General features: G+C 35.0%; 2 protein-coding genes across 8 annotated transcripts in view; one reads left to right on the top strand and one right to left on the bottom strand.

Annotated features, from left to right (window-relative positions):
• ANGPT2 (angiopoietin 2) overlaps positions 1 to 21,927 on the top strand; it is a 41,213-nt gene extending 19,286 nt beyond the window's left edge. The window contains exons 2-9 of one of the 4 annotated variants that reach the window (XM_082050038.1): positions 2,205 to 2,360; positions 4,471 to 4,592; positions 6,359 to 6,591; positions 8,872 to 9,002; positions 14,177 to 14,278; positions 14,793 to 14,959; positions 19,108 to 19,238; positions 20,615 to 21,927. In XM_082050038.1, the coding sequence (XP_081906164.1) occupies positions 2,205 to 2,360; positions 4,471 to 4,592; positions 6,359 to 6,591; positions 8,872 to 9,002; positions 14,177 to 14,278; positions 14,793 to 14,959; positions 19,108 to 19,238; positions 20,615 to 20,775 (1,203 nt within the window). In that variant the 3' untranslated portion in view covers positions 20,776 to 21,927. The remainder of the gene's footprint in view (positions 1 to 2,204; positions 2,361 to 4,470; positions 4,593 to 6,358; positions 6,592 to 8,871; positions 9,003 to 14,176; positions 14,279 to 14,792; positions 14,960 to 19,107; positions 19,239 to 20,614) is intronic. The other 3 variants (XM_082050039.1, XM_082050040.1, XM_082050041.1) reach the window with 3 other exon arrangements.
• Positions 1 to 27,434, bottom strand: part of MCPH1 (microcephalin 1) — a 127,325-nt gene that overhangs the window by 57,064 nt on the left and 42,827 nt on the right. For 2 of the 4 annotated variants that reach the window (XM_082050036.1, XM_082050034.1), the window contains one exon: positions 25,227 to 25,304. In XM_082050036.1, the coding sequence (XP_081906162.1) occupies positions 25,227 to 25,304 (78 nt within the window). Of the gene's footprint in view, positions 1 to 22,071; positions 23,982 to 25,226; positions 25,305 to 25,365; positions 25,883 to 27,434 lie in introns of those variants that run through there. The other 2 variants (XM_082050035.1, XM_082050037.1) reach the window with 2 other exon arrangements.

The following is a 27,434-nucleotide window of genomic DNA, read 5'->3' on the forward strand; positions in this document are numbered from 1 at the left end:
ATTAATTTTTGGTCTCAGTCTTCATCAAGTATAATCTAACTTTAGTTACTTATTTTGATCTGTATAAAAACCTTTGGAACTTCACGTCTCCTTGGACTGTAGTGCACTAAATACAATCTTGCTCCACTTTTTAAACTAAATTATCACTGTGCTCTAACATCTCATAGCCTAATCTTCAAGGCCCAAAGATATCTTACCATTACTACAAAATTAGAGGCTGCTGATCTTACTTTAGCAGAAAAGAAGAAGCTGACCTAAAAGATGTCACCAAAGTTGTAAAAAAAAAAAATCCATTTGGTCAAATTAGACGTGTCTCTGGTGGAGAAGCTTTTGAAAACGAGGAATATCCTCGAGCAAAAAGTAACACTTAAGAACTGATCTTGTGAATAGGGAAGAACTTGAATTGCCATAGTGTAACGGCAATTGAATACATCCATGTTAGATTATCGTGCCAAAACCCAGTTGATTGTGTGGTCACTTTCAGTATTCGAAAAGGTGATTGTGCGAAAATGACAACCCAAACACAACATCACCAAAAACCCACCTAAGGATTCTCAAAAGGCTACTTTTAAATCCTGGTGGTTCATCTGGGAAGCAAGTACACTTATGCACAGTGTAACAGACGCCCATCAAAGCCTGTGTCAGATCTGACACCTGTTGTATATTTCAGTTCACCAGATGCATGGGGAGAAGGAGTGAACAAACAAATACTGCTTTGACAGTTTGGTCACACTGGATAAAAAGAAATTATGCTTATTTCAAACAAAGAATATACTTCCAGTTCTAGAAATTTTTACTTCTTACTCCACTCTATTTTCGTCATTTGTCACTTTTAAAAAACAGCCGTGGAGTCAGAAAAACAAAAACCAAAAACCACAACAGTCCTTGCTCAAGAAATATTGAAGGGGGAAACTTTTCCAAGCTGTTAGATCTGGCAATTGATCTTTAGCTGGTCAGAAGTAGAATGGCTATATCTGAACAATGGTTTGACAGAATATTAAATCATAACCTGCTTTTTCCTCACTGCTATGGAAAGTAGCCATACAATAATGATCAAAGCTCCTCCTCACTGCAAACCATCATTCATATCCAAATAGGATTATCAAAATAATATTTTAAAAAAATCAAGATATTAACTTGTTTTACCATTTTCCTTAGATTAGGTATTGGTGATGCTTTATAATTTGTGCTTAATGACACTAACTGTTTATGATTAGCTAGTATCCTCTTTGTAGGTACAGCATGAAACTCAAAAATTATGATGGTTCTCTTGCTAGAACAATGTTGGAGTGAAGTAGAAGTTTGATTCTAGAAAATTTCTCAGTCAACAACAAAAAAATAACCACAGGGCCCAGATTTTTAACAGAGACTTCAAACACAAGCAATGACTCATGAAAGAAATAGGAAATATTTTTAAAGTTATTGAGAAAATTACATTAAGGAAACATGGAGAAAAGTCTGACTGCCTTTGGATAATCCAAAGGTGTGGAAAGAAAGACTTCATGAAAGGTTAAATGAATTTTCTCCTTGCTACTAATTTTCTACTTGATTTCCTTGAAAGCAGTGTACTCTGTTATGACTACCGAAAAAAGCCTTATTAGTTTAGACATAGAAATGGCTTCAGAATCAAGTATTTAAGACAGCTTTTGCATTCCCAAATATTAAGTATTTAGAGTATTTATAGGTTTTCCTACTGTTTTGTGTCTTTATTTGAAATTCTCTCTGACAAAAATGTGCACATAAGAGTGTTAAGTGACATCTGACCTCTTCTCTGACTTCTAGCCATGTGATGAAATATGCTTTTGAAAACATTTAAGTCTAGATACAGGAAGATGACTAAACTCCTAAGCTTTTGTCTTCCAAAAAATTCCCATCGTTGCTGAAGCTGGTGAAGCTCCTCTGGTGGTTACAACAGTGGGAGCACTGAGGCTTCCAAGTGTCCGCCAGCGTTCTCACCGCTGTGCCTTCTGCTTACCTCCTGCAAATCTCTGTTCCTGCCTTTAGACCACGGGTGGCCACACATTCCTTGTCCTATTTGCCCTTCCTCTCACAGAGCTTAACATTGGGAAACTTCACACAAATGTGTAACAGACAAGGACAAGGAACAAATTTGTTTAGCAAGGCGGCCAGCAGGCTTACTGTACTACCCCCCCTTCCAACATTTAAAGAATGCAACTATCTTCTCTCTTTCCTTTCCCATGTAGCTTGAGAATTACATCCAAGACAGTATGAAGAAAGAAATGGTAGAGATCCAGCAAACTGCAGTGCAGAACCAGACTGCAGTAATGATTGAAATAGGCACAAACTTACTAAATCAAACAGCTGAACAGACCCGCAAATTAACAGATGTTGAAGCACAAGTAAGTAATGAATTTCAACCTAAAAATGCTTCTACTTCCCAAACACCTACAACTATACATGTTCAACAATTAGAAGTCAATCATTTTAATCAACAGCTCTACCCAGCTTAGGGAAATATTAGTATTTGGTTCCATTCATTGTTCCATCTCAAGCTCACTGTTGTCACTTGAATGAATTCCATTACAGCAGCATTTGAAGTATCACCAGCAAGATAATTGTTACATTAATCTTTAAAGATAATGTACTTAAAACTACTATACTATGTGCAAGCATCTGTTGGCTACTAGTAAGCTTTGGTACCGGCCTTGTTGTGTATCTCTGTTGATCATTCACCTTTCACCACCAGATCTTAGCTAGAAGAGTTCCTTCAAACTGCCTTTGTTCCATTTACCAGGTCAATTGCTTTTTTACATTTACTTTTTCTTTTGTATTTTTTAAAACTTCTTATCAAGAAAAATGCTTCTTTTTATGAATATTTTCACAGATACTATAAGTGGGTTAACAGTTAATTTCCAGCACAATGCACTATGTTACTTTTATTTAACAGAAGAATAAATAAACGACTCAGATATGGATCAAGAAAAAGAGAATTAGGATGAGGCTACTAGGAAAGTATATTCACATAGCAGTAAAGTTGCCTGCTGCACATATTGTTATCTAATTTATTTCAAACAACAAAAAAAAGGGTTTATCTTTAACTATTGCTTTAATTGAAAAGCATTAACTACAATAAGACTTTCTGTGAAATAGAACACAGTTTTTAATATGTTCTGAGGACAAGTCAAATCAATGTAGAATGGTATGTATTTGTAGTTTTGCTAACATGGTAGGAAAACTCAGATATGTAATTCCTAACACAAATAATGAATATAGCATGCAGCACATAACATTTTATATCATGCAAATTGCATGCAAACCTAAAATCCTTGTTAGACATTTTACTGTCTGTAGAATTCATCCAATGATTTAAATTACATTTTTTAATCTAAAACAAGCTTTGTGAACTCTTTGATTAAGTGATAGTTCATAGCTCACAGGCATACTGAATTCAACTTTCTCATTATGCAGGAGCCCAGTGTTTTGCACATGTTGAGAGAATGTGTTTATTAATTCACAGTAACATCTTTATGGAAATTATTCAATTATTTTCTGCTCAGAGGAAGAAAATCATCACTGTAACTTTCCTTCTCTGCTTGAAATTACTGGTGACTGGGTTAAGAGCTTAATTAGCAACATAAGGAAATTAACCAAACAATTGCTCTCTCAAGGACACTTACTTTTGGCAATAGTTTTCAATTACACTGAAGTGTGAAATCATGTCCTGAATGACTGTTTAACATGAAGGACATGAGTAATCAATTCTTCCTGCCAAGGAAAGCCAGATTCTGCTGGATTAAAAAAAGCTGTTCTAAAACAATGAGAAAATATTTCTAGAAAACACGCCTAAAAGTAATACAATCCGATACAAACTGAAAAGTATCTTCCATATTTCCTAATATCTGCATTTCTTCATTTAAAGATGCAAATAAATGTAGACAGTAAACAATATGTATAGAAAAGCTAACATTAACATGCAAGGAATGAATCAACAAAAGTGCGGTTCACATGATAAACACTTTAAAATACAATTTGGGATTAAGGAAAATAGCTAAGAGGAAACTGTCTAGTGATTTCAGGACTGGGCCAAGATTTCAACTAGTGAGAGATAAGCAAAGTACTTTCTTTCTACACCAGATTGAGAAAACAACTCAATTTAAATTATTCTCTGAACAACAATCATGATAGTTCCAGTAATAGAATAAGAATATCATAACAGAGGACAAGGTATGACAGCAAAACTAAAACGCACAGTAGCTCTCAGCCATGGATCCAAAACGTAGCATACTACTGAAATATTCTCAATGATATATGGTAGTGTAACAAAAAAGTAGTGTAACTCTGTGTTATTCTTAATTCTAATTCTATGAGCATTATTGCTCAAATTAAGTGTTCAAAAACATTTTTTCAATTATAGGCTTAAAGATTTGCATGATTTCACAACATAAATAAATTACAATTTACTTAAAAGAAGAGTATTGATTTTTGAATATTTTTATAACTTTTATTTAGGTATTAAACCAGACAACCAGACTTGAACTTCAGCTTTTGGAACACTCTCTTTCAACAAACAAACTAGAAAGACAGATTTCAGATCAGACGAACGAGATAACTAAATTACAAGAAAAAAACAGGTAAGTTTATTGCTATTCCCTGAAATGACCTTCTAATGGGTTTAAGGACAAATATACTCAAGTAAAAAAAAATAGGGCCTTGTACAGAAGCTCCCCACACCCAGCTGCGCTCATTACAAAGGTCATATATTATTGAAGTCCTAGACAATCATGCAAGTTTATTCTTCTTGTGTTCTGTTTATATATAATTCTTCACTATCTAAAGCTTACCTTTTTATGAGGAGCTTAAGGTTCTTAAGCACTTCTCAGTACTTCAGTTGTAGCCAATTCATGTTCTTCTTTAGACTTATCCAGATGAAGTTATGGATTATGTAGCTTGACTCAAACTAAGCCAGTGCAACCACATCTCTAAAATTTTATTGTCAGGTAGTACACAGCTATCCTAATACACAATCATGTAATTTCCACAGGTTTTTCTGACATGGTAAGAAAAGTCAACTACTACTCATATTCAATGTCCCTTAACTAATCAATCTTCAGAAATTCAGACTGATCACCAACTGTTACTTCTGTCCATTTCTGCACTCAGCTGTTGGCCAAACGCTCATACCTTTTTCCAGCTAGTTTTGTTCTCCTATCACCAGGGTCTTATTTTACTTTTGGCAATAAATAGTTTACAGAGAAATCTAAAAGCAGCAATAACAGTAAATTTTCTCCTTCAAAGCTGTGTTTTTCAATGAGAACCATATGTGCAAAGTGCTTTTTATTTTAAAAGAATTAGCTTTAAAAAAAAGGAGACATGTTTTGACATTTTTGTTCACTACTCTACTGCGTTTATATATGCTCCCTAAAGGTCTTATCTGCCAGCTTAATAAAAACAAGCATCCTTATCAAATGGAAAGCAAAGTAAATACTGAATTTTAAAATGTTACTTTTTTTTTTTTTTCTTTTTTGCGTTGGAACTCAGCAGCAGATTTTAGATCACCTTTGTAAAAAAACCCACAGAAACATAAAAGCATTATTTCTCACCAAACAAAAGATGATATGACGTTGAGCTAATCTGCTTGGAACATAGTTATAGAGTTCAGGATTTTTTTCAGTTACAGTAATGGATTTTAGGTGAGCTTCTCCTTTCCAGCCATACATCTTTTAACATCAAATTTTTCAGAGTCTGCATCAGAACAATTACCAATGAAATAATTTTCCAGCCAGTTACCTACTCATGCCAGGTCCAGAACTGGAGATGGGTAACACAACTTCAAGAAAATTTTTGCATGTTTCCCTGTCTTAAAACTGTAACTTTTTCTTTAAATATATATTTGATTATAACTACGGGACATTTGAAAAATTCATAGGTTCATCTTTAAGTAAGTTCAATTTTTAATAGGGTAAAAACATGACATCTTTCACTATTATGCCTAACCTGTGAGCAAATGGTACTCCAGACACCTTATAGTCATAGGTAACGGATAGTTTGGCTTTACATCCATATTATACTCCCTGTACTTCTAGTACTACTATCCTTTTTTTCAGGTCCCAATGCTTTCCTTTCACAATGCTGAATTATCAAAAACCCCATTGTTACACTTTAAAAGCCTGCAATACAGACTATACTTGATAATATTGTTTATTAACGTACTAATTAGTTGTATAATAAAGCACCTATATCAAACCAAACTCAGCTTTCATCTAGCTTTCTACTGCATGCACAGCATTATGAATGAAGTTGAGTACTTATGAAGAAAGAAACTTCTGCAACAGGCTTGATTCTCTTTACATGAGCCCACAGTTGCTTTTTGAGAGCCTAACTGTAATCTTTTATTTAGCTTTCTAGAAAAAAGAGTTCTTGAGATGGAAGACAAGCACACACTTCAGCTGCAGTCAATAAAAGATGAAAAAGATCAGCTTCAAGTCCTAGTAGCCAAGCAGAATTCTACTATAGAAGAACTAGAAAAGCAGTTAGTTACAGCTACAGTAAACAACTCAGTACTACAAAAACAGCAACATGATCTGATGGAGACTGTTCATAACTTGCTTACTATGATATCTACACCAAACTGTAAGTAAAAGCAGACACGCTTATATCATTTGAGTGACATTCCCTAAGTTGTGTACATTATTATGTCTAAAGTCTTACTACCAGTTTCCTCACACTTCTGCTTCTCAAAAAGCATTTTTTTTCCATTTAAATTCTACATCTGAGTTAACTAACCTATTTTTAGGGGTGGGGGGAACAACCACAACGTTTATGTGGTTTCTTTTCAACATTTTGCTCATCTTCTGTGGTTTTGATTGGTTTCCCTGCCCATTTCTCCAGTGGTTCAACAAAATCCAGAGATGCCAAGTGTGATTCATCTCACATGGCATTCACTCGTCTGGCAATACCCACTCCCTTGACCACATATCTGGGTTAGGCTGCATGATGTAGATTCTCTTCCTGGCTCACAAAGGTTACTTCTGCCACTGCTCATTTCTTGATGCACACAGAGTTGATCAAAGAAAGGACAAATTATAGTGGCTATTGAAGGCAAAGAAATCAGTACTGACCCAGTTTTTATATGCCCCAAACAGAAAGCACCAGTCCAGGGCAGCAGGTGGTCCCAAAAGTCCTCCAGTCTTTTACTGAAGCTTCCCCGTTTGTCCTAAAAATCCCTCAACCTAGCAAATTTTACAGGCAATAATCTCACCCCTAAATGCCTGACAGCCCTGCAACAAATCATAGCCACCAAGCGTAGCTTCCAAATTTATGCTGATTCATATGCTCCATAAAAAACCCACACAAACCATAAAATGAAAGTTATAACTAAACAAATTAACAAATTCCTTCACTTGAATTTCTTGTCTGATATGAAACTTTGACAAATTAAGAAGGTATAGTTGTTTTATTAATATCTAAAAGACAAGGAATCTGGCATGTTTGCCTGTCAGGTTCTCAGGGCTGGAAACACATAAGTGTATAAAACCTCTAAAAAAAGATTTAAAATTAAATACCAGGAAAAATTCAAAACAGTTTTCATAACAACTTAAAAGACAGTATAGATGGACTATGCTACATCACTGTAAGCTGGATCACAAAAAAGGAAAAGTGTGTTCGTAAGTCCTTGCTTTCAATAGTGTTCTAAATAATATGATGTTGTAGGTTTTTCTAAACAAAGTAAATCCCAAGTTTTTTGTCTGAATAACTGACACTGTCCCCTTAAATACCATTACCAAGGCTGTACATGTTCCTGCTGATGTTATCTGCTATGCTAGTGCACAAATAAGTAAACAAGACAAAGTCATGTTGGCTACAACACTGTTAAACCCAGAGTGGAAAAAATAATGAATGTTTGCCAAAAAGACAAAATTAGCAGGGAAAGCTTCTAAGACCATATACAAACAAAAGAGTGTGGAAAAGCAATTAAAACACTGAACGTGTTATTTTTATATTTAAGGCAAAGCATGTAAACAGGTAAATAATGAATAAGCAAGCTAAAAAGAGCATAATAAGCAACTGTAATACAAGCATGATTTATATGGCACCTAAAACTTTGCACTAACTGGCTGTGCTTGTTAGATTAAATTAAAAGGGAAAATACACAGAACCAACCCCAAAAGGGTCAAATATGAAATATCAGTCAGCAGGAGAAATGCCAGGAAATTCCAACCTCCATAGTTAATAAAGAACTGAACAAGAAGATGAGCCTTAGATTGTTCTGTAAAATAAGGAGGCTTAGGCATATTACAATGTATTTTTTACACAAATGAATTCCAGAAGGGATGTTTCTTTAGTGGGCTGGGCTGAGCTACCAGGCTTTTGCTTGGGACATATAAAGTGGCTCCTGCTCAGCACAGGGGCAGAAAAATTAGCTAAAACTTTGTAAGAGTAGTTATTCCAGTCAGCTGTATATAAAATATTTCATAACTCTTATGTTATATTTCACAATATTAGAGTACTGGACAAAGGCTGTCATTAATATAATCAGTTGCTAGTGAGGTATGTTTGTAACAGTAGGTAATGTGGGTAGAGGTTGTGATGCATGTAGGAGTTCAGCAAAGGCAATGACTGGAAGCAGAAACTGTTCAGCTGATGAGATGCTGTGTCCTGGGGTTTTTTTATTTGACGTATTTGTAAATGTCAGCACTTTGCAACCTATCAAGCAACAACGCTCATCAGAATAACATCTCTAAATAATATAAAGTAATAATACACATAATTGATCCTTCGAGCTGTCACTTCTTTCAGGACCAGGCGTATTTTTTGGAACTGCAAAGCTTTAAGCTGATTAGATTATTAATTGCTTCTTAGTAACTTTTATTAATCTCCTCTTAATGCCTTCAATTTCTATTGTATCTTTAGCAGCTAAGAACAACTTCATCGCTAAAGAGGAGCAAATCAGCTTCAAAGACTGTGCTGAAGCTTTCAAATCTGGACTGACAACAAGTGGAATCTACACCTTAACAGTTCCAAACACTGCACAAGAAAAGAAGGTAAGATGGCTACCTACATAGGCATACCATCTGTTAAAAAGTTATTTGATCTGGTAAATATGCTACATTAACAGTGAAGTTTATTCCCTATCATGCTTTTTTAAGCATTTCATCACTTATAGATCTGTCTGTCTCACAGGAAGAAGTCCTTTAGGTGAAATCTTGGCTCTATTGAAATGAACGAGCAATTTGTTGTTCACTTCAGTGTGCCAGAATTTCATTCTTTCTTTCCACATACTTAACGCAATTAAAGCAATATAGTACTGTAATTTCTTTATAAAATCTCCAACACAATTGCTCTGCATGATCAGCAATCGCCTATCTCCTCTAACTTCTTAGTTCTTTCATATGCCCAAGTCCCTTCAGGTGGCAAAAAGAGGAAATATCAGGGGCACGGAAGAGTACTCATGGTTATGTACTCGTGTAAGCAATCTACTAGCACTGGACTCATGTATGGGGTTCCAGTTCTTTGTTACACAGAGTTTTAAGAGCATTTGTTTAACAATTAGATTAGCAATTAGATCAGCACAACTGACACTGAGTATCAGAGAGGAATTTCCTGGAAAGCACTGTTCTGATTTAAATAAAAAGTGAGAGTTTACAGTGTTTTCACTATATCAGTTTAAATTCACCTGTGGATTTTTTTCCCCTACATGTTTAACTGAAATGAATTTCAATGTCAATTTAAGTTAAAGCAATACCCCATACCTCTATAGAAGAGACCTCGAGCTAAAAATGGCACTCAGAGGATGAAACATTGGATGCCTGACAGAGATGCTCCATCTACGCAAGTAAATAAAATGATAAAGCTTCAGATAGTATAATTCAGTTGAAAAAATTGGTAAAACCTGAAAGGGAGAAAAGTTCCAAGTGGACTGGGAGGATAAAGACCAAAATCTCCAGTGAGCATTCTGAGTAACAGGGCTCAAATGATGAATGTTTGTTTTCAACTTTACAGACACAGCATGCTGAGGAGGCTAAGAGACATTTGAATATAGGCAAAAATGCTTAATATATTTCTTAGACAAACACTACATAATTTTCTAATGTTTTTATTTTATTATTTTATATTGTAGATGTTTCATTACAATAAAATGAAATATTTTATGGGATTCCTAAGGCTCTACTTATATCAGAAATACTTGGGGAAAAAACTAACAGAAAATGTACAAAAAAAGACAAAAATGAGGGCACATGTGGAAAAGCAATAGGAAAACTCTGACAGAGAAAGTATGTTTCTTTTCTAAGTTTTGACAGAAAAGGTTTAGAAATTAAGTTCACCAGTGACTAGTCTTTGAAGTGCCAGAACTTCATCTAGCCCAAGCCAGACTTTGATCTTTACCCTTACAAAGCTCTCAACTAAAGGAAATAAGCAATTTGTTTGGGTAAGATCTATAAAATACAATACATAAAACCTGCAATTTTTGCAGATGTCATCTAGAGATGATTTTTTTTTTTGAGGCGAAAAAAGAGGCTGATTTTCCTTTTGAGTAGTCTAGTCTATATTCAGTACATCTGTTTTGTGAGAAAAACAGTTATATAAGATGCAATAAAGTGTTTTAATACACATGAAGCAGAATAGTATTTAAGTAGCATAGATATCTACAATCACTTTTAAATGCTTAAGGAGATGCAAGCTACTGCATCTCTAAAGTAATAGATTGCAGCAGTCTCTGTTAGACATCTGAGGAAGGGTTACATTCCTTGAATCTCTTAATATTACTTGTCTCAAGCATTTACCTTTCGTTTTAATTTTACTATCATATATATTATATAGAGTACGCATTTTTTTCTAAAAGCAAACACAAGTGCATGCCATATTACAGAATGAAAATTTGTCATAAACTCTGACACTGCATTTTCAAAGCCATAAATGTTAAGGCAATTCATGTGATATGAGAAGTCAGAATAATGCACATTTCTACAAAACTAAAACCTACCAAAATATTATTTCCCTGAAACAAAAACACAATTGGAAATTTGCTAGACTAGAAAATATTAAATGCTTTACATTTGAACATGAAGGCTTAAAACACTTTGCAAATATACTCATTTTAATAACTGACTAGGTTAAAAATGTAATTAAAGTGTAAAAATCTAATTAAATTACTAATTCATTTAATAATATGAAAGACTTTTAGTCTTATTCTGCCCACTGCATATAGAACACAAAAGACACCTAAAAAGACAGTGAAGGTTTTGCTTACTATATGACATGAAAAATAAGAGACAAAAACGTTTTAATCTGATGCAAGTTTTTTATACAAATATAAATGCACAAGAGGAGTTGTCAAGGGAAGTGAAGGTTTAGGGATAATCAACACGTTACACCATTGTCAACTGTTTATGATGTGGATGACCACTCGGACCAGGAAACAGAATGACCTTTTTTATTTGCCAAAAGTGCTGCACTACTGTTTATGTTTTTGTCTTTTCCTCTTGTAACACCTTCTGACCTCCCAACAGGCTTATAAACAACTTCTGTGTAATCTGTAACCGACCCCACTTTACTAGTTTGTCTCCCATCATAATCCAAAACTAAAGAATTGCATACGAGAGCTGAGAGGAAAACAATTATTTCATTCCATTAATATTTTCAAGCTTTCAAGCTTTCCTGTTCTGCACCAGGACAAAAGCTAAGTCCTTTCAAAAACACAGAGGAAAAACAGCCAAAGACTGCTGACGTGAGGAAAAATGGCAGAGGCGAACCCACGAAAAGTCAACAGCTTCATGTTTACAGCAGTTATCTGAACCAATTAACCTCCTGGTCCTAACCAGGCAGAATAGTTGAGTCTGGATGACCCTGATACATTAGCTCAGCTGTTATCACAACTATTACCAGCACATTACCTCAAAACTTAAAATACTTGCTGAAGCACTGTCTGAGCTCTTCCCTATTTCTACCTCTGTTGAGCTGAATTTTCATCCCAGAATCAACACACATTCCAAGCTGAGGCCCCTTTAACCAAAACTTTATTGCAGAAAGTGATTTGGGCAAGTTTGAATTTACCAACAAAAAAGGGGTTGCATAACTTTCCTAAAAGGTGGTCATTCAAACAACTAGATAGAGATTTCAAAAGGAGCCCAAGCCATTGACTGTGTGTCTAAAATACATATACACAAATTGTTTCCAACCCCAAGCATTAAAAAAGAGCATATGTGTAGCTTCTCCGATACAATAAGAGGTCAGATGAGGGATTTTTTGCAAATTTCAAGAGTGTCGTCATCTGTCTTTTTCACTGGTAACTGGTACTAGGTTAAATTACATTATAAACCACATGTGTAGTTATTTTTTTTCCAGAACAAGGAAACTAAGACCGCAATTCTTATCTAGTAACATCTCTAGGAGCTAAAGATAGCAGAACACAAAATCATTGAGCATCGTGACTCAAAAGTGTTCAGACAACGGCCAAAAGTGATGCAAAGAGAAACTGCACAGAGGCGCTAACAGCACTTGATTTGGTATAAAAACTGTAGTGGATCTTCATCCTAATAGCTCAGCCAGAGCCTTACCACTCAGAAAGTAGGTCTGAAAACACACCTCAAATACCCTAAGGTACAAGACAAAAAGATACTTGTTCTGAAAGTCAACTTCCTAGACAGTGAAGGCATCAAACTGATGGCTTACGTGCTTGTAATCCTTGGAAAAGGGGCCACTTCTGGTTACACGTACCTTATGGCATTTTCAAAAATACAGTGCTGATCTTTAGCTGAAGGTGAAAAGTATAAAGAGCTGACCTTAGCCCTCCCAGTGCTACAGCTGCTAGAACTGTAAGTACTGAAGCAGTTCACAAGATAAATCAAATATTCCCCTTGACAATTTGTTGTAATTTGAGAGGCTAATCTCTTTATTCTTTTTGGCATCTGTTTGAAGACTCCTGCTGCCTGCCTAATCTTGGTATCTATTTTTACTAGTTTTATGAAATGTTACATTTCTTCCTTTTGAATATAATACCTAGGCTAGGCTGAAAGGTCAGAAGAGTTCTGTTCTAGTAATGAGTGTTACAGAGAGCCTCATATGCTTATCATTTTACTGGAGAATAGAGATTTTTTTTTTAAAGAAGCTATAGTTCAAATAAATGCCTCCTCTCCCCTCGTCTTTCACATAAATTATGAAGAAATTGTTCCCTCTGCAGACTGACACAGCAATTTACTGTGTTTATTTTAAACTAAGCAAATCCTTTCCTTAATTTTACTGAATAGGCTATCAGCATCCTTAAAATTACTTATGAATATACACCATTCACTTAAGTATTTTTCGTTAAAAGTAATGAAAAGTACATCAACTTATTTTATTAATAATTTTCTGTAATCTTTACTGCCATTTTTCTTCATTGACTTTATTCTTTCCTAAATTAAAAATGAAGTGTATATGTAAATTTGAAGTTCTAGTTTTATAGTAAATATTTTCATGTTGTTTATTCAGATAATTGATTTCTATGTAAATTATCTGGAAAGCAAAGGAATCACTCTGTGAGCAAAGCTGAGTATGTGAGGCCTTGAAAGAGCCTGAAAGCAAAATGTTTCACTGTACGATGCTTACTCGATAGGTGGCGAAATAATTTTCACTTTTTAACTAGTTCAAGGGGGCAAGTGCACAACCACAAAGTACAGCAGTTAGAAACTATACACAGAAATCTCAAACAGTAATCTTCTCATCTCTTAAAACATTTACTATGACACTAGAAGGAGATGATGTGACAAGTACACTCCCCTTGCCTATGCCACGCTTTCCACCCAAGAAAGAAAAGGATTTCCCTTTCCAAGGGCATAAAACTGGCATCTTTTAGAAGCACTTAGAGATGGCTGACATGAAATTTTTTGGTGTGGAAAAATTATAATCCCAAATTTACACAAACTTTATGAAATTGCTACTGATAGAAAAAATCTACATGAGATTTTGATGGACTTCTCTTCTTCAACTTCTTACTATGTTTTTCAGTTCCTACTAAATCGCTTCTCCCTTCGGGAACAAATCTGCAGTACCTCAGCACTGCACAAGCACAACTGATTTGTATGAAAGCTGTGAAAAACATAACTTTTAGTTTAACAGACATTTTGCACTTGTACATTTTGAAACTTGCCCCTATATAGAATTATGCAAAGTGCATGCTTTGTATTGTTGTTTCCATGTGACTTCATGCACTTACGCTGTTCCATGCTTACTCTGGTAGGCCTACTGTGACATGGAAACTGGTGGAGGAGGTTGGACGGTCATTCAGAAACGTGAAGATGGCAGCGTGGACTTTCACCGGACATGGAAAGAGTACAAGATGGTACACAATATTTTCTGAAGCCTTAATATTATTTGTTGTTATTATCTGAGATCCGATACAATAAAGTGATATTAATAGCATCCTTAGAATGTAAGCAGGTTTTAGAAGTCGTCTTTGTGCTTAGACATTAATTTAGAAAATGTCAGAGTAGTGGAAGTTGTTTGCCTAAGCAGACTTGCAAGTGTGATGTTTGTTTTTAGAGGAACCTCACTTTTCTTTAATCAACTGTTCCATGATATGCCATGATATTTATATTTGTGTTTCTAGTGGCAACAGGAGAAACTTCTCCAAATCTACTAAATAATATTGATTCATTATTTCAGATTCCAGAGTTTGTCTTTGCTGAAATTAGCTTTTTGAAATATTACAGATGTATAACCCTCACAGACACAGTAAAATTCTTAGTTGACAGACTGAAAACTATTAAACTTAAAAACTGATAAAGTGATCATTTCAAACTTGAAGAAAAAAAAAAACAAAACAAAGTTATTTAAATATACAACTTGAATTACAGGGATTTGGCGATCCTGCTGGGGAGTACTGGCTGGGAAATGAGTTTGTTTCTCAGCTGACTAATCAGAAGCGTTACGTTCTCAAAATACACCTGCAAGACTGGGAAGGAAACGAGGCATATTCATTATATGACCACTTCTCTCTAGCAAGTGAAGAACTAAAATACAGGTAAGCAGAAAAATCAGATCTGAATTAAAAATTATGTAGTAAAAACCATTCTAGACTGTGTAGATGCATGACCTTCTTTCGTATGAAATATGACATTTTTTCATTTCACTCAGAAAACGTTTACTCCATTTTTCACCTATTGCCTAAACCAGTTTTAGTAATAATTTTTTTCCCAACAGAGAGAATGTATATTTTACTAGTGCACACTGGGTGAGTGTAATACACAAGATGCACAAAGATAACAAATAGTACAGTACGTTATAGGATAAGATACATGTGCCAATATAGTGAATGGCAGTGCAGTCTTCAGGGCAATAGGAACCTGTCTGCAATGCCTATTGAATCCTAATTCCAGGCAATAAATACATTTCTGGAAGGTGGATGACTAAGATGAGTAATACTGCAAGGAGATTTTCCACTTAAGTCAGTGGCTAGTAGGAGCTGTTCTGTCATCATGAAGGGCACACTGAGGTAATGCTGCAATCTCCTTCTGTGACCCACTGGCTTGGATTCTCAAAGAATAGCATTCCTACCTGTGAAAATGAAGCTACAAGCTAATGTCCAGTCTCACCCCCTACAAACTTTCAAATCAAAGTGCTAGATTTTAATGGAACTATTACTTATGCTTCCATCATTCTGTAAAATGTAAAGCCTCAAAATTGCTTCTTACATTTTTGGTTAAAATAGGAAATAACATACATTTAAAATAAATACTTGGTACATAAATATTACCGTAGTATTATACATTTTAAGTAGTAACATAGTATTATACTTTTTGAAAAAGTATCAGTCACAGCTGAAATATATAGGCTGGTCAGTTCATACTTCATTCTCCAGGCTCTCTTTAAATATAGTAGGTATTGTTTGATTGGTTATAGAAAAAAGTAGAGACTCTACAATATAGCAGATGCTTTCCTACTACATGGTCCAGGAAATGTTTCTTTTTAAGAATCTTACAGATTCATGGAGCTTTAGGTGACTGGACAGAAAAATTGCCTAAATTTAGATTAATTTTTCCAAAAGTTCTAGCAACTACTTTTTGTAAACAAAGTAAATCTGACACTCAAGAGAGTTGATGCTGTTACTTCAACTCAAGTCTTACATGCAAAGCGATCCAAAACTACCAGCATCTCCCTCCCCCAAAACATTAGATCTTGATGCCTGAGTAGTATACAGTTGTCTCAACTCCAAAGAAAATATTTTTTCATCTGGAAACAGTCAGAATCTACAACAGAGATGTTTTTTAAATAATGCTTTAAAATACTTATAAAGGCAACCTTTGCAAAATGGGTCATTACCCTTGTCCAGTTACAGTACTAAAAAATAATTACTGAAAACGAAGATGGTTGTCTGGAAACAGATACTTTATCTTAAAATGCAACCAAACATGGAATGCATCGTAGAATGCAGTGGTTTAGAGAATATGTTTAACATTATGAAAAAGAAAAAAACTAAGAAAGTATTCAATTAAGAGCAGCTTTCATTGCATTAAAACATTAGTACATTCTGAATGCTGGAAAGATTATGGGTTAAAGAACTGAATATTCATATTCATATAAAAATTTGGATCAGAGTGAACTTCAAACTTCCTGATCTCAAAGCTATGAGGTCAGGCCAGGTTGCTCAGGGCTTTATGCAGTTGAGTCTTTATAACCTCCAAAGATGGAGACTGCACAACCTGTTCTACTGCTTTTGTCTATTCATGGTGAAAAAGGTTTTGCTGATATTCAGTCAGAACTTCCCATTTCAACTTACATCCACTGTCTCTCATCTTCTGTTATGCTAAGCCATTCTAGCAAAAATTGAGTAATAATAATAATAAAGGAATAATACTCTGTTTATATTAGACTTCAAATAATAATTGAAAATCAAGCCTAGGCTCATACATTATACTTGAAACCTTTAATACCATTTATGTTAGAAATTGGCTTACGTAATTTTGAACTTATCTTAAGTAAAACCACAATATTTAACTTTTTGAAAGAGATTTTTGAGAAATTCTGTAATGAGCTGATCTTTTGAAACCTAGATGAATAAAAAATTTATACATTTTTAATGTTTTCAAATAGAGAAAATAAAATGAGTTAAAATAACCTGTGGAACTACCAAAGACAACTTCTATTGTAAGCAGAGAATTACATGCAAGATGAAGACTGATTGTGGGACAAGTTGGTTCTCACAGAGGCAGGTCTCCTTGTTAAACAAATAGAGTATCTCTGAGATACTCTATGAGCTATTTGATACAGGAATGAAATTACTAAAGAGATACTGTGGGAGCAGAGGGTTCAAGTCCTTTCGATTCAATGTAACACAGTAATAGCTGTGTAATCACCGCCCCAGTTCGGTGCCCTGTGTCTCTCCCCACTGAGACTGCATCTGCAGCTGTATGAGCAGATCCAGACAGCAGCAGCCTCACTGACAGCTCACCTTGCCAGGGAACTGAAGTAAACTTAAATACCTCTGTTTTCCTTAATCTCTTTATCAATGATGTGGATGAGGGGATCGAGTGCACCCTCAGTAAGTTTGAAGACGACACCAAGTTGGATGGGAGTGTTGATCTGCTAGAGGGTAGGAAGATTCCACAGAGGGGTCTGGACTGGCTGGATTGTTGGGCTGAGGCCAATTGTATGAGGTTTAACAAGGCCAAGCACCAGGTCCTGCACTTGGGTCACAACAACCCCAGGCAGCGCTACAGGCTGGGGAAGAGTGGCTGGAAAGCTGCCTGGCAGAGAGGGATCTGGGGGTGTTGATTGACAGCAGGCTGAATATGAGCCAGCAGTGTGCCCAGGTGGCCAGAAAGGCCAACAGCGTCCTGGCTTGTATAAGGAATAGTGTGACCAGCAGGACTAGGGATAGGTAGCGGAACAGGCTCCCGGGGAGATGTCAAGGCCCCAAGCCTGGCAGCGTTCAAGAAGAGACTGGACAACGTCCTCAGACACGTGGTGTGAACTGTGGGGTTGTCATACGCAGGGACAGGAGTTGGACTCAGTGATCCTTGTCGGTCCCTTCCAACTAAGGACCTTCTATGATTCTAGGGAAGTGATCGTTGCCCTGTACTTGGTGTTGGTGAAGCCTCATCTTGAATACTGTGTTCAGTTTTGGGGCCCCTCACTACAAGAGAAACATTGAGTTGCTGGAGAGGGTGCAGAGGAGGGCAATAAGGCTGGTGAGGGGCCTGGAGCACAAATCTGATGAGGAACAGTTGAGGGAACTGGGGCTGTTTAGCCTGGAGAAAAGGACGCTGAGGGGAGACCTTATAACCGTCTACAACTACCTGAAAGGAGGCTGTAGCATGGAGGATGTTGGTCTCTTCTCCCAAGTAGCAAGTGATAGGACAAGAGGAAATGGCCTCAAGTTGCATGAGGGGAGGTTTAGATTAGATATTAGGAAATATTTCTTCACAGGCTGCCCACAGAAGTGGTTGAGTCACCATCCCTGGAGGTATTTAAAAGATGCATAGATGTAACACTTAGGGACATTGTTTAGTGGTGAACTTGGCAGCGTTAGTTTAGTGGTTGGACTTGATGATCTTAAGGGTGTTTTCTAACCTAAATGACTCAATGATTCTATGGTTTAACACTTATAAATATATAAACAACACAAAAAGGAAGAGTAATTAGGAAAATGGAAAGGGAAATATTGAGAAACTCCTAAAATTTCAGTTACTAGTTGGTAATAAATAGTCCAGGTAATGCTATTATCTCTCACAGATGCAATGTTGTAATGCTACATTGCTACATTGCCATGATGTGCTAACAGCTAAATACAAATCAAAAAAGTTTAATCCAAAACTTCTGAACTCGATTTAAAAAAAATAACTGCACACAGCATACTTAAAATATTAAGAAATGCATGATATATATGAAAAACTCCAGGAGTTATTATGTGCCTGCTCTCATTTTCTTATAATATATGAACAAAACAGTCATCTTTACAAATGTGAAGGCTTTTCATTAGAATATTGTGCTGACCATTTCTGCTTAAATGAAAACATTATGCTGCAAAACAGCTTACAACAGTATATTGGCCAGAAGAGAACGGAATTATTGGAACAGGATATTTATTGCAAACTATTCCATCATTATTTTGCAGATCAACTACCATTAACTTCCATGTAATAACTGTTTTTCCATTCCTCACTTCTACAGGATCTACCTTAAAGGACTTACTGGGACAGCAGGCAAAATAAGTAGTATAAGCCAACCAGGAAATGATTTTAGCACAAAGGATGCAGACAATGACAAATGTATTTGCAAATGTTCACAAATGCTAACAGGAGGTAGGAATGTTTTTTTGTTTCTCAGTCTTCCTATTTTTATTGGCACCAAAATAGTCTATGAGATAAATAGTGATAATTTTGACAGTAAATTTTGACTATTGAAGAACTCCAAAACTCACACATAGAAACTCTAGTATGGTGACTCAAAGTGATATTTTATCATTTGACAAAGGTTAAAATAAAACAAGAGAAATTAAAACAGGGAAAAAGAAAAAAAACAGTCTCGCAAAAGTTGGGGTACAAAAAGTCTGTAATTGTGGAACTAAGTAGAGCAACAGTAGATTCTTCCAAGGAATGAGATAACACAGTCTCAGAGATCAAAATATTCAGCTCCCCCAAAAAACTTGTTTTACAGATTCATTTGGTCAGTGAAATGTTGTATACTGTACATGTTGCAGAAGGGTACAAGTATTTAATTCTGTATTTCAGTACAGTTATGAAATGGCAAAACAGAAATTTAAGATACAACACATATATGAGATATGCGTATTTTTTCTAAGGATGCTCACTGGTTATTTGAGTTTTAGGTGATATTTATATCTTGAACTACACAACCTATCCTAGAATTTGTCAATCTACAATTCCACATTCTGAAATGTAAACAGCTGCTTTGTAAATTTGACTTATCTTCCTTTTGTCTCTTAAGGAATGGTTTGCTTCCCTATAGCACAAGTTGAAAGATAAAAGGAAACTTCAGTTTATCTAAAAGGATAATTGGATTACTGCCTTGCAAAACAGAACGTACACATTATCGCCATCATAACAGAAGTATAAAAATATTATCTTATGAATAAAAATAAATTTTCCTTATGACCCACTAACAGGTCAGGACCATAAGGATACAAAATAAGTTTGGGCTGCTTTTTTTCTCCTTTTCCTTCTTACTAAGATTCAGCACAGAGGTTTTGAACTGATCTGCACAGGGAACTGAAACAGATAACTGAATTAATCCTCTAAAAACAATTAAGAAAGGAATGTAAATCTGTGAAGAACAGTGATTTACCAGAGTAGATAAAACCCAAAGACTACTCCGTATCTTTATAGTTCAAGTCAAGTTCTGCCCTGAGACCGTCAACAATAATATTTGATATTGATAATAAATAAAACTTGATTGAAGACCTTCCCTTCTCAATTTTCAACTACTATGTATTACATAAGCTTCAAGAGTATGTAGTGAATACATAAATACATTTCCCTGCTGAGTTTGAGAAAAGTATTTTATCCTGACACTTCAAAATCCTAAGAATGAAAACTTGGTTTTAGATTTCTTTTTCATTTCGGGACAACAGAGTGTCTTTATATACTGTTGCGAAAGTTACCTGTGCTGACATTTTCATCTGCTGATGTTTTTCTTTGGTTTCATCTCTGTCTTGCAGGATGGTGGTTTGATGCATGTGGTCCTTCTAACCTCAATGGAATGTATTATCCATTACGACAGAACAACAACAAGTTCAACGGTATCAAGTGGTACTACTGGAAAGGCTCAGGATACTCTCTCAAAGCCACGACTATGATGATTCGACCAGCAGATTTCTAAATGCTTTTGCATTATGTGAATTATGTATTGTTTAGTTTTCAAAGACTTAATTTGCTGAGCATGTAAACACACATTTGCAACTTGTCTCATTTTCAAGCCCAGAAAACATGTGCTAGTGTTCTGAAGGGATCAGTTCAGTAGGATTCCTGAACTGCAAAAGCCTTGATCAGCTAAAGCTCATATTACTCAACCAGATGCAAAGTCTAAAGCATCAACCTGATATAACAGGGAGTTGGCCAAACGACTGAATGAAAAGAACATCCAAGGAACTGCCAGACAACTTAAGGACTTTGCTTTACTGATCATTTATTTTATGTATGTGTTAGTAAATAACTGGAACTGTGAAAAATACCTAAAATAGCTTTAGAAATATGCATTTTGCCTCATCACTGAACTTTAAACATTACTCTAATATAAAACACTCAACTAGATCTAGAACTATTTATCTCTGTGTTATATTTGCCTTTTATGTACATAAAAAATATTGTCTTGTAATTAGCTCAATACTGTAGTTAAAGAATACAGTCTTCCCCCCTATAGTCTCCTAAACAACTTCTTACACTTATTCAGGGATTTTTTTTTCCAATAGCCTGTCTTACTTTATTTAACAGAGACCAAATAGCATTTAAGTACTTTGCATTTATTCTTGGGAAATACCATGTACAAAAATCACCATTTCTTTCAGTTTCTACTTATTACAGTCACTATGTTTAAGTTACAAAAATCCCTGCAAACTACAACATAGTATATATATTTCTTTATATTTTTATGATGATTGCACTTTTTTCTTTTCCTGTCATTTACTTGTAAAATAACTGATGAGTATTTTATAAACTGAGACAACGGCATTAACACCAGATGTCCGGTTGTCTATGACAATCATTTATCACCTGGTGCTGTAATACATCTATATGTTTTGTAAAAATAACCTAACTGAAAAAAACATATGCGTGTTCTTTGATACAATTAAATTTATGCTCATGACTTAAGACACAAACTACCACATTTTCAAAACAGGAAGAAAAAAATGTGAAAGTTATCTAAGGTCATACTGTTGGTTTTTTTCAGTAAGGTTAGGACTTCTCCCTCAAAATTCTCCATAGGCAGGCCGCAATGTATGACACAATGTGAATAAATTACGCTACTGGGTGATTTTCTGCCTTTTTATTTTTTTATTTACTATATGCTTTAAAATTGGGTACTGAACACTGCAGTTCAGACTGAGAAGATATTTCTTCATAAATCACACAAAATAATTTTGTGGAGTTTTTTCCCCAAATTAACTTTAGGCTTTAATTCTTATGCTTAGTCTTTGACTTAAAGTAATGTTTTTGTAAAATTTTAATTTCAGCAGATGACTGAATCAGTTACAAGGCAAGAAAATATCTCATAAAAAACCAAAACAAAAATGGCAGACACATTTCTGGAGGCATACTTAAAAGAAGGTACTGTATCTTAAAGACAGTAAATAATTTTGAGAAAGAAGGAAGAAAATGCTTCATTTTATACCGACGGTCATTAAAGCTGGTGCTAGAGAACAACACCACTCACACCACAACCATTCTTCTTTACTGAAAATGTGTCTCAGCATTATTAAAGGGTAGAAGAGACAAAAAATAATTCTAATATCCCTTCATGGTCTGATCTTACATAAACGTAATGAATGTAAATTAACAGTCATCATCTAAAGAATTGCATAACATTATCCCAAAGTATTTAAGATTACTGTTTAATATCTTATTGTTTCTCCTAGCAAAACTGTAAGTAGATATATATCCCAAACTAAAAAAATACTTCACAAAATTGCTTTCATGAATTTCTAAGAACTGTCTTAGAGAGCAAGTCTAGCAGATGGTCAGGAAGCTATTATAGTAAAGGAGCTAGACATACCAAGAGAGGCCAATAGAGGCCTCTTTTTTCAGCCTAGAGAAAGGGAAGGGGAGATCTTACTGCTGTCTACAACTGCCCAATTGAGGCCACATAGAAGACAGAGCCACACCCTCCTTGGAGGTGCACCATGATGGGACAAGAGATGGGGACAAGAGGCAGCAAACACAAGTTGGAATTGGTGAAATTCCACTTAGAAAGTTGCATTTTATTTTTAATCTATTCATTTATTACCATGAGGGTGGACTGGAGAATTCCCTTGGAGTGGAGTGTTGAACTAGACAACCTTCAGAGGTCTTTTCTAATCTAAAGTATTTAATGATTCTATGAAATGCTAAGTCTAGATTACTGTATTTTCAGCTTCACTGCATTTAATCAGACAACTAAAGAAAGTACTCCCAATATTTGAGATAGTAAGCATATCTATCCCAGTAATCAAAAAAACCAAAACAAACAAAAACCAAAACTGCTTAAAAGCCATGATGGAATCCGGCACACATGAATGCTCAGCCTGGCAAAGGAAAATAGTGCTAATTGCTAGTTGACATTAACACTCATTATTTTAGTAAGAAAACACTATATGTTGAGAATAATATTGCATGTCTAGATTCAATTTGCTGGGAAAAAGTTTTATAAAGTTTAAGACTTCCATAACTATTTTGGTAAAGTGATCAAAGATATTGATGTAGAAATTGAGTGGATCAATTGTTTAATGACACTTTTATTTTTTTTTGAAAATTGAGTAATTTATCAACACAACTGTAAAATTTTAGAGTGAATATGTTTTTAAATTATATTTTATCTAAATGAGATTACATGGTTTAAACTGCAAACACCAAAGTGAAGTGATGGGAGGACATTTCGGAAGGAATGCAATAATAGGAAAAAGAAGACTGCAACAACTGCTTTGGACCTGGTACAAATAATTACAACAGCAAGATAACCACTTCTTTTATTCCTTCCTGTAATCAAATAAACAGTATATAAAACTAGAGTGCACTTCCATTGTCTCTAAATACTTCTTAGGAAGCAGAAAAGAAATAACATGAAAAGAAAGGGAATATAAATAACATTAATGTTCAAATAATAACCATGTTTTAAAAATAAACTATGTATTACATTAAGAAACCAGGATGACTGAAGAAGAAAGGACTGGAAAGGTGATGGAATTATCACCTTGGACACTGACTTTGTTCCTCTGGAAGATGAGCACACTGCAAACAGAAGTGATTGAGGTTCTCAGCACTACCATAACCTCCCTCAATTTTATCTTCTCACCATCTCTCAAGCCCTCCTTACTTCTGCTTCAGTAATAAAAACTGTAAACAGAATCCAAAAAACAACCTCAGCAGGAATCACTTCCAAAGAATGCTATGTAAGTTGTTACTGATAACATACTTGTTTAATAACCAAGGTAGTCTGAGAAGAAACAGAAAACTCCAAACAGCTCAATCTGAAGTAGTGTGTTCTATTCTCATACAAATAAAGAAAACAGGAAAAAAAGAACAAGCACTTACTTATTTTTCACATCAAGTTTTGCCACTCTCAATGTATTTGCTATATTAAAAAAAACCAACATACTTCCTCTTTTTAGAAAAAAGCACCACATTATAATGGATGATTAATTTGTTTGGGCTTATTTTAGAATAACTGCTTCAGTTTCCGTACACTTTGAGAACATACAGTTTATAAGCATGAAATAAAGTCTTCATCATGAACACGTACATTTACATAAATAACAGGATTAGAAAGAATGTTAAAAAGAAGTTCCTAACAGTTAATAAAATTATAGTAATTATGAAGTTCAAACACCATTAAATGTTTTTTTCTTCAAATCCTGTGTGAAACTGTGAGAAACAAGTAGCTAATAATAATATATTTATCTAGCTGCTACAATGTAAGAGAAATTGTGAAACCTTTTTTGGCACAACTATTAAATGATTGACTAGTAACCTGCTAGAATTTTACTTGTTTTAAAACCAAAGTGAAATTACAGTTTAATCAATTACAACCCACGGAGTGCAGATACACTTGTATCTGCGCAGATATACCATGCCCCCATAGATATACTTTTGCACTAGTTCACAATTCAGTACCTAAGAAGTATCATTAAAGGCAGGAAAAATGCTTCATTTTACCTACTTAGTAGTTTTAGAAGCCCATAATAATTTTCCAGTGCCACAGTCATTTCTGGACTGAAAATATTGAGTCTATGACCTGACACATTTTTCCATTAGGCAACAACATGCCTCTCCAGCTTATATGCAAGCACAGATAGAAATTAAATATGCCAGAAACAAAATAAAGGACATTTATACTCAAATAAGAAGCTAGTTTATTCAGATGTTAATTGGTGAATCAATTTTTTGCATTTTCCATGTATACCAAAGTTTTTGCATACACTTCAAAAAGTAGTGGGTGGAGAAAATAACTCCTTAAAGTATTTGCTTTAAAAAAATACTAGTGCTTGTAGGCCTTCTAGCTCACAAAAGCTATTTAGAAGGCCAGTCATTTTGCACATAAACAAAAGAAAGTTCACAAGCTTAAAGGGCCATTAAACTTACAGGAGCTGCAGGAAAGGTGGATGAAAGTTCATATGGTTCCTCTGAGATCCAATGGCCCAATTCCAAAGACCAAAGAACCTAGAACAAGTTAAGCGGTAAGTAGAACTCTTATAATTTCTAAAATAGCAAACTCTTTGAATGTGTAATTAGAAGTAACAATGAAGTTACATTAGTTGGTTCTATGTTTAATTTACCCAAACCAAATGATTCTGTGACAAAAAAATGAAGCAATCAGGTACAAATTTTACAGCTGAAACAAACCATTAAAATACCAAAGTCATATTTCTATGCATAGCTATGTTAAATTTCAAAACCTTCTGAGGATATTAGAAGAGTGAGCCTTTTACATCACAATACCTAAAACTGGAGTAAAGATTTGAAAAGGGGAGTCTGCTATATCAGTTCTGTTCTCTTGATTTGGTTCATTACTGAATTTCAGAAGGTTCCTGTTGGCCCATTACTCCAGCCTGTCAAGCTCTCTCTGAATGGGAATACCCATCTGGTGTGGGCAGGCACTCATCAGTTTTGTAACATCTGCAAACTTGTTGAGGGTGGACTTTGTCCCATCATCCAGACCATAAATGAAAATGTTGAACAATATTGGACCAGTATCAGCCCCTATTAAGCTCTTGTACATAATCCGCATGTGAATCAGCCTGCAAAGAAGAAAAAATCTGTTTAATTCACTGGTATCCTCTTCTGTCAACTGCATATTCTAGATCACAAAAAACAGCTGCTAACAGTGCAGAGTCCTGACTGCATAGATTAATGTGATAATTTATGTTCAACTGAGCTCTGAAGCACTGGATTGATGTGAACCTTGGAGACCACTTTGGACAAGTTTCAGTCTTCTGTTCCCAGCAGGGTCATCCCACAATGGTTCACTTTAACTCTTCAGGGACTACTCATGTTTACATATTGAAAACTGAGGCTATATTAAAATATTTCCTCTGGTTGTCACAGAAATTATCCTCTACTGGTAAGATGGGCAAATTAATATAGTAGTTGAATTATTATTATTTTTATCCACTACTTGAAGTGGTTATGTTTTCAGTTTCTGAAATACACTTTTCTTCTTGTTGTTGTAAAATTTTCCCCAAAATATTCTATTCAACATTTTTTCCTGGGTTGATTTTCTAAACCAGTCTTCAAAACAATTTATAATGATAAGTTGCATCTGGCAGACTATAATATTAAAAGCCTCACAAAGAGTGTTTAGAGACTATTCCTCTAGTGGTAAAGGCGGCATCTTTAGGAGAAAATGAAACAAGACTGAAGTTCCTACCAGGGCTCTGCCCTTCAGCTGTATAAAGGGTGTTTTCCTTCTAATTACTATTTAGTTTAAATTTGAAGCACAACGTGCAGGAAGAGGGATTTATTTTCCTCATTGGCTTCATCAATGTGAGCTGAGCCATAAAGCTTCTCATATAAGTAAGAGACCGGTAAGTTCTTTGCCAAGTTTGTCCACTGTCACACAATTCAGCAACTTTCCCCTTTTACAGATATTTGAGCTTTGCAACATCCTTCCTATAGTTGTCATTTGGCAAGCCTTAAATATGAGTAAAAAAAAAGTATTGTTACTCGCTAGTGAGACACAGCACGATTCATACACGCAACCTCAAAACCCACAGCAACTCTCCAATACCCTGCTGCTCCTATAGCAACAGGTAGAATTATGTGAACAAAAATGTGTGTATACCCTCAAAATTAGATATATGGAATTTATTAGAAAGTAAATCCCTGTGCTTAGGACAATTCTATCTCTGGCAGTCACATTTTCCCTAAATGGTTCTCTAGCCATTTCAAATGTCTGTTTCTTACTGTTAGCACAGCCATGCACCATTAAACCATTGTCATTATCCACCTTAGAACATGCCGAATTTCATTGGTGCATTAAATTATTCCCATGCTTGGTTCAAAATTAACGGAAATATTCTGTATTTTTTTTTCTTTTGGAAGGAGATGCCATACAAATCCATATATTTTTACTTTTTATTAAAATTATAATACTTTGCCTCATAAAATTTGGGAAGAAGTGCTATGACATGTTCCCCTTAGACAAAAATTGTCATAATAGATATCAAGCATCATAAAGTTATCCTTTATGGCTCACTAGGTAAACAAGATTCTAAGCTGAACAGACTTATTTATAAACTAGTAATATATATCTTATAAAATGGTTTAATTGTATGTAGAAAAATAACTTTC

This window comes from Streptopelia decaocto (assembly GCF_964273445.1).
Source record: "Streptopelia decaocto genome assembly, chromosome: 3".
Taxonomy (NCBI): Eukaryota; Metazoa; Chordata; class Aves; order Columbiformes; family Columbidae; genus Streptopelia; species Streptopelia decaocto.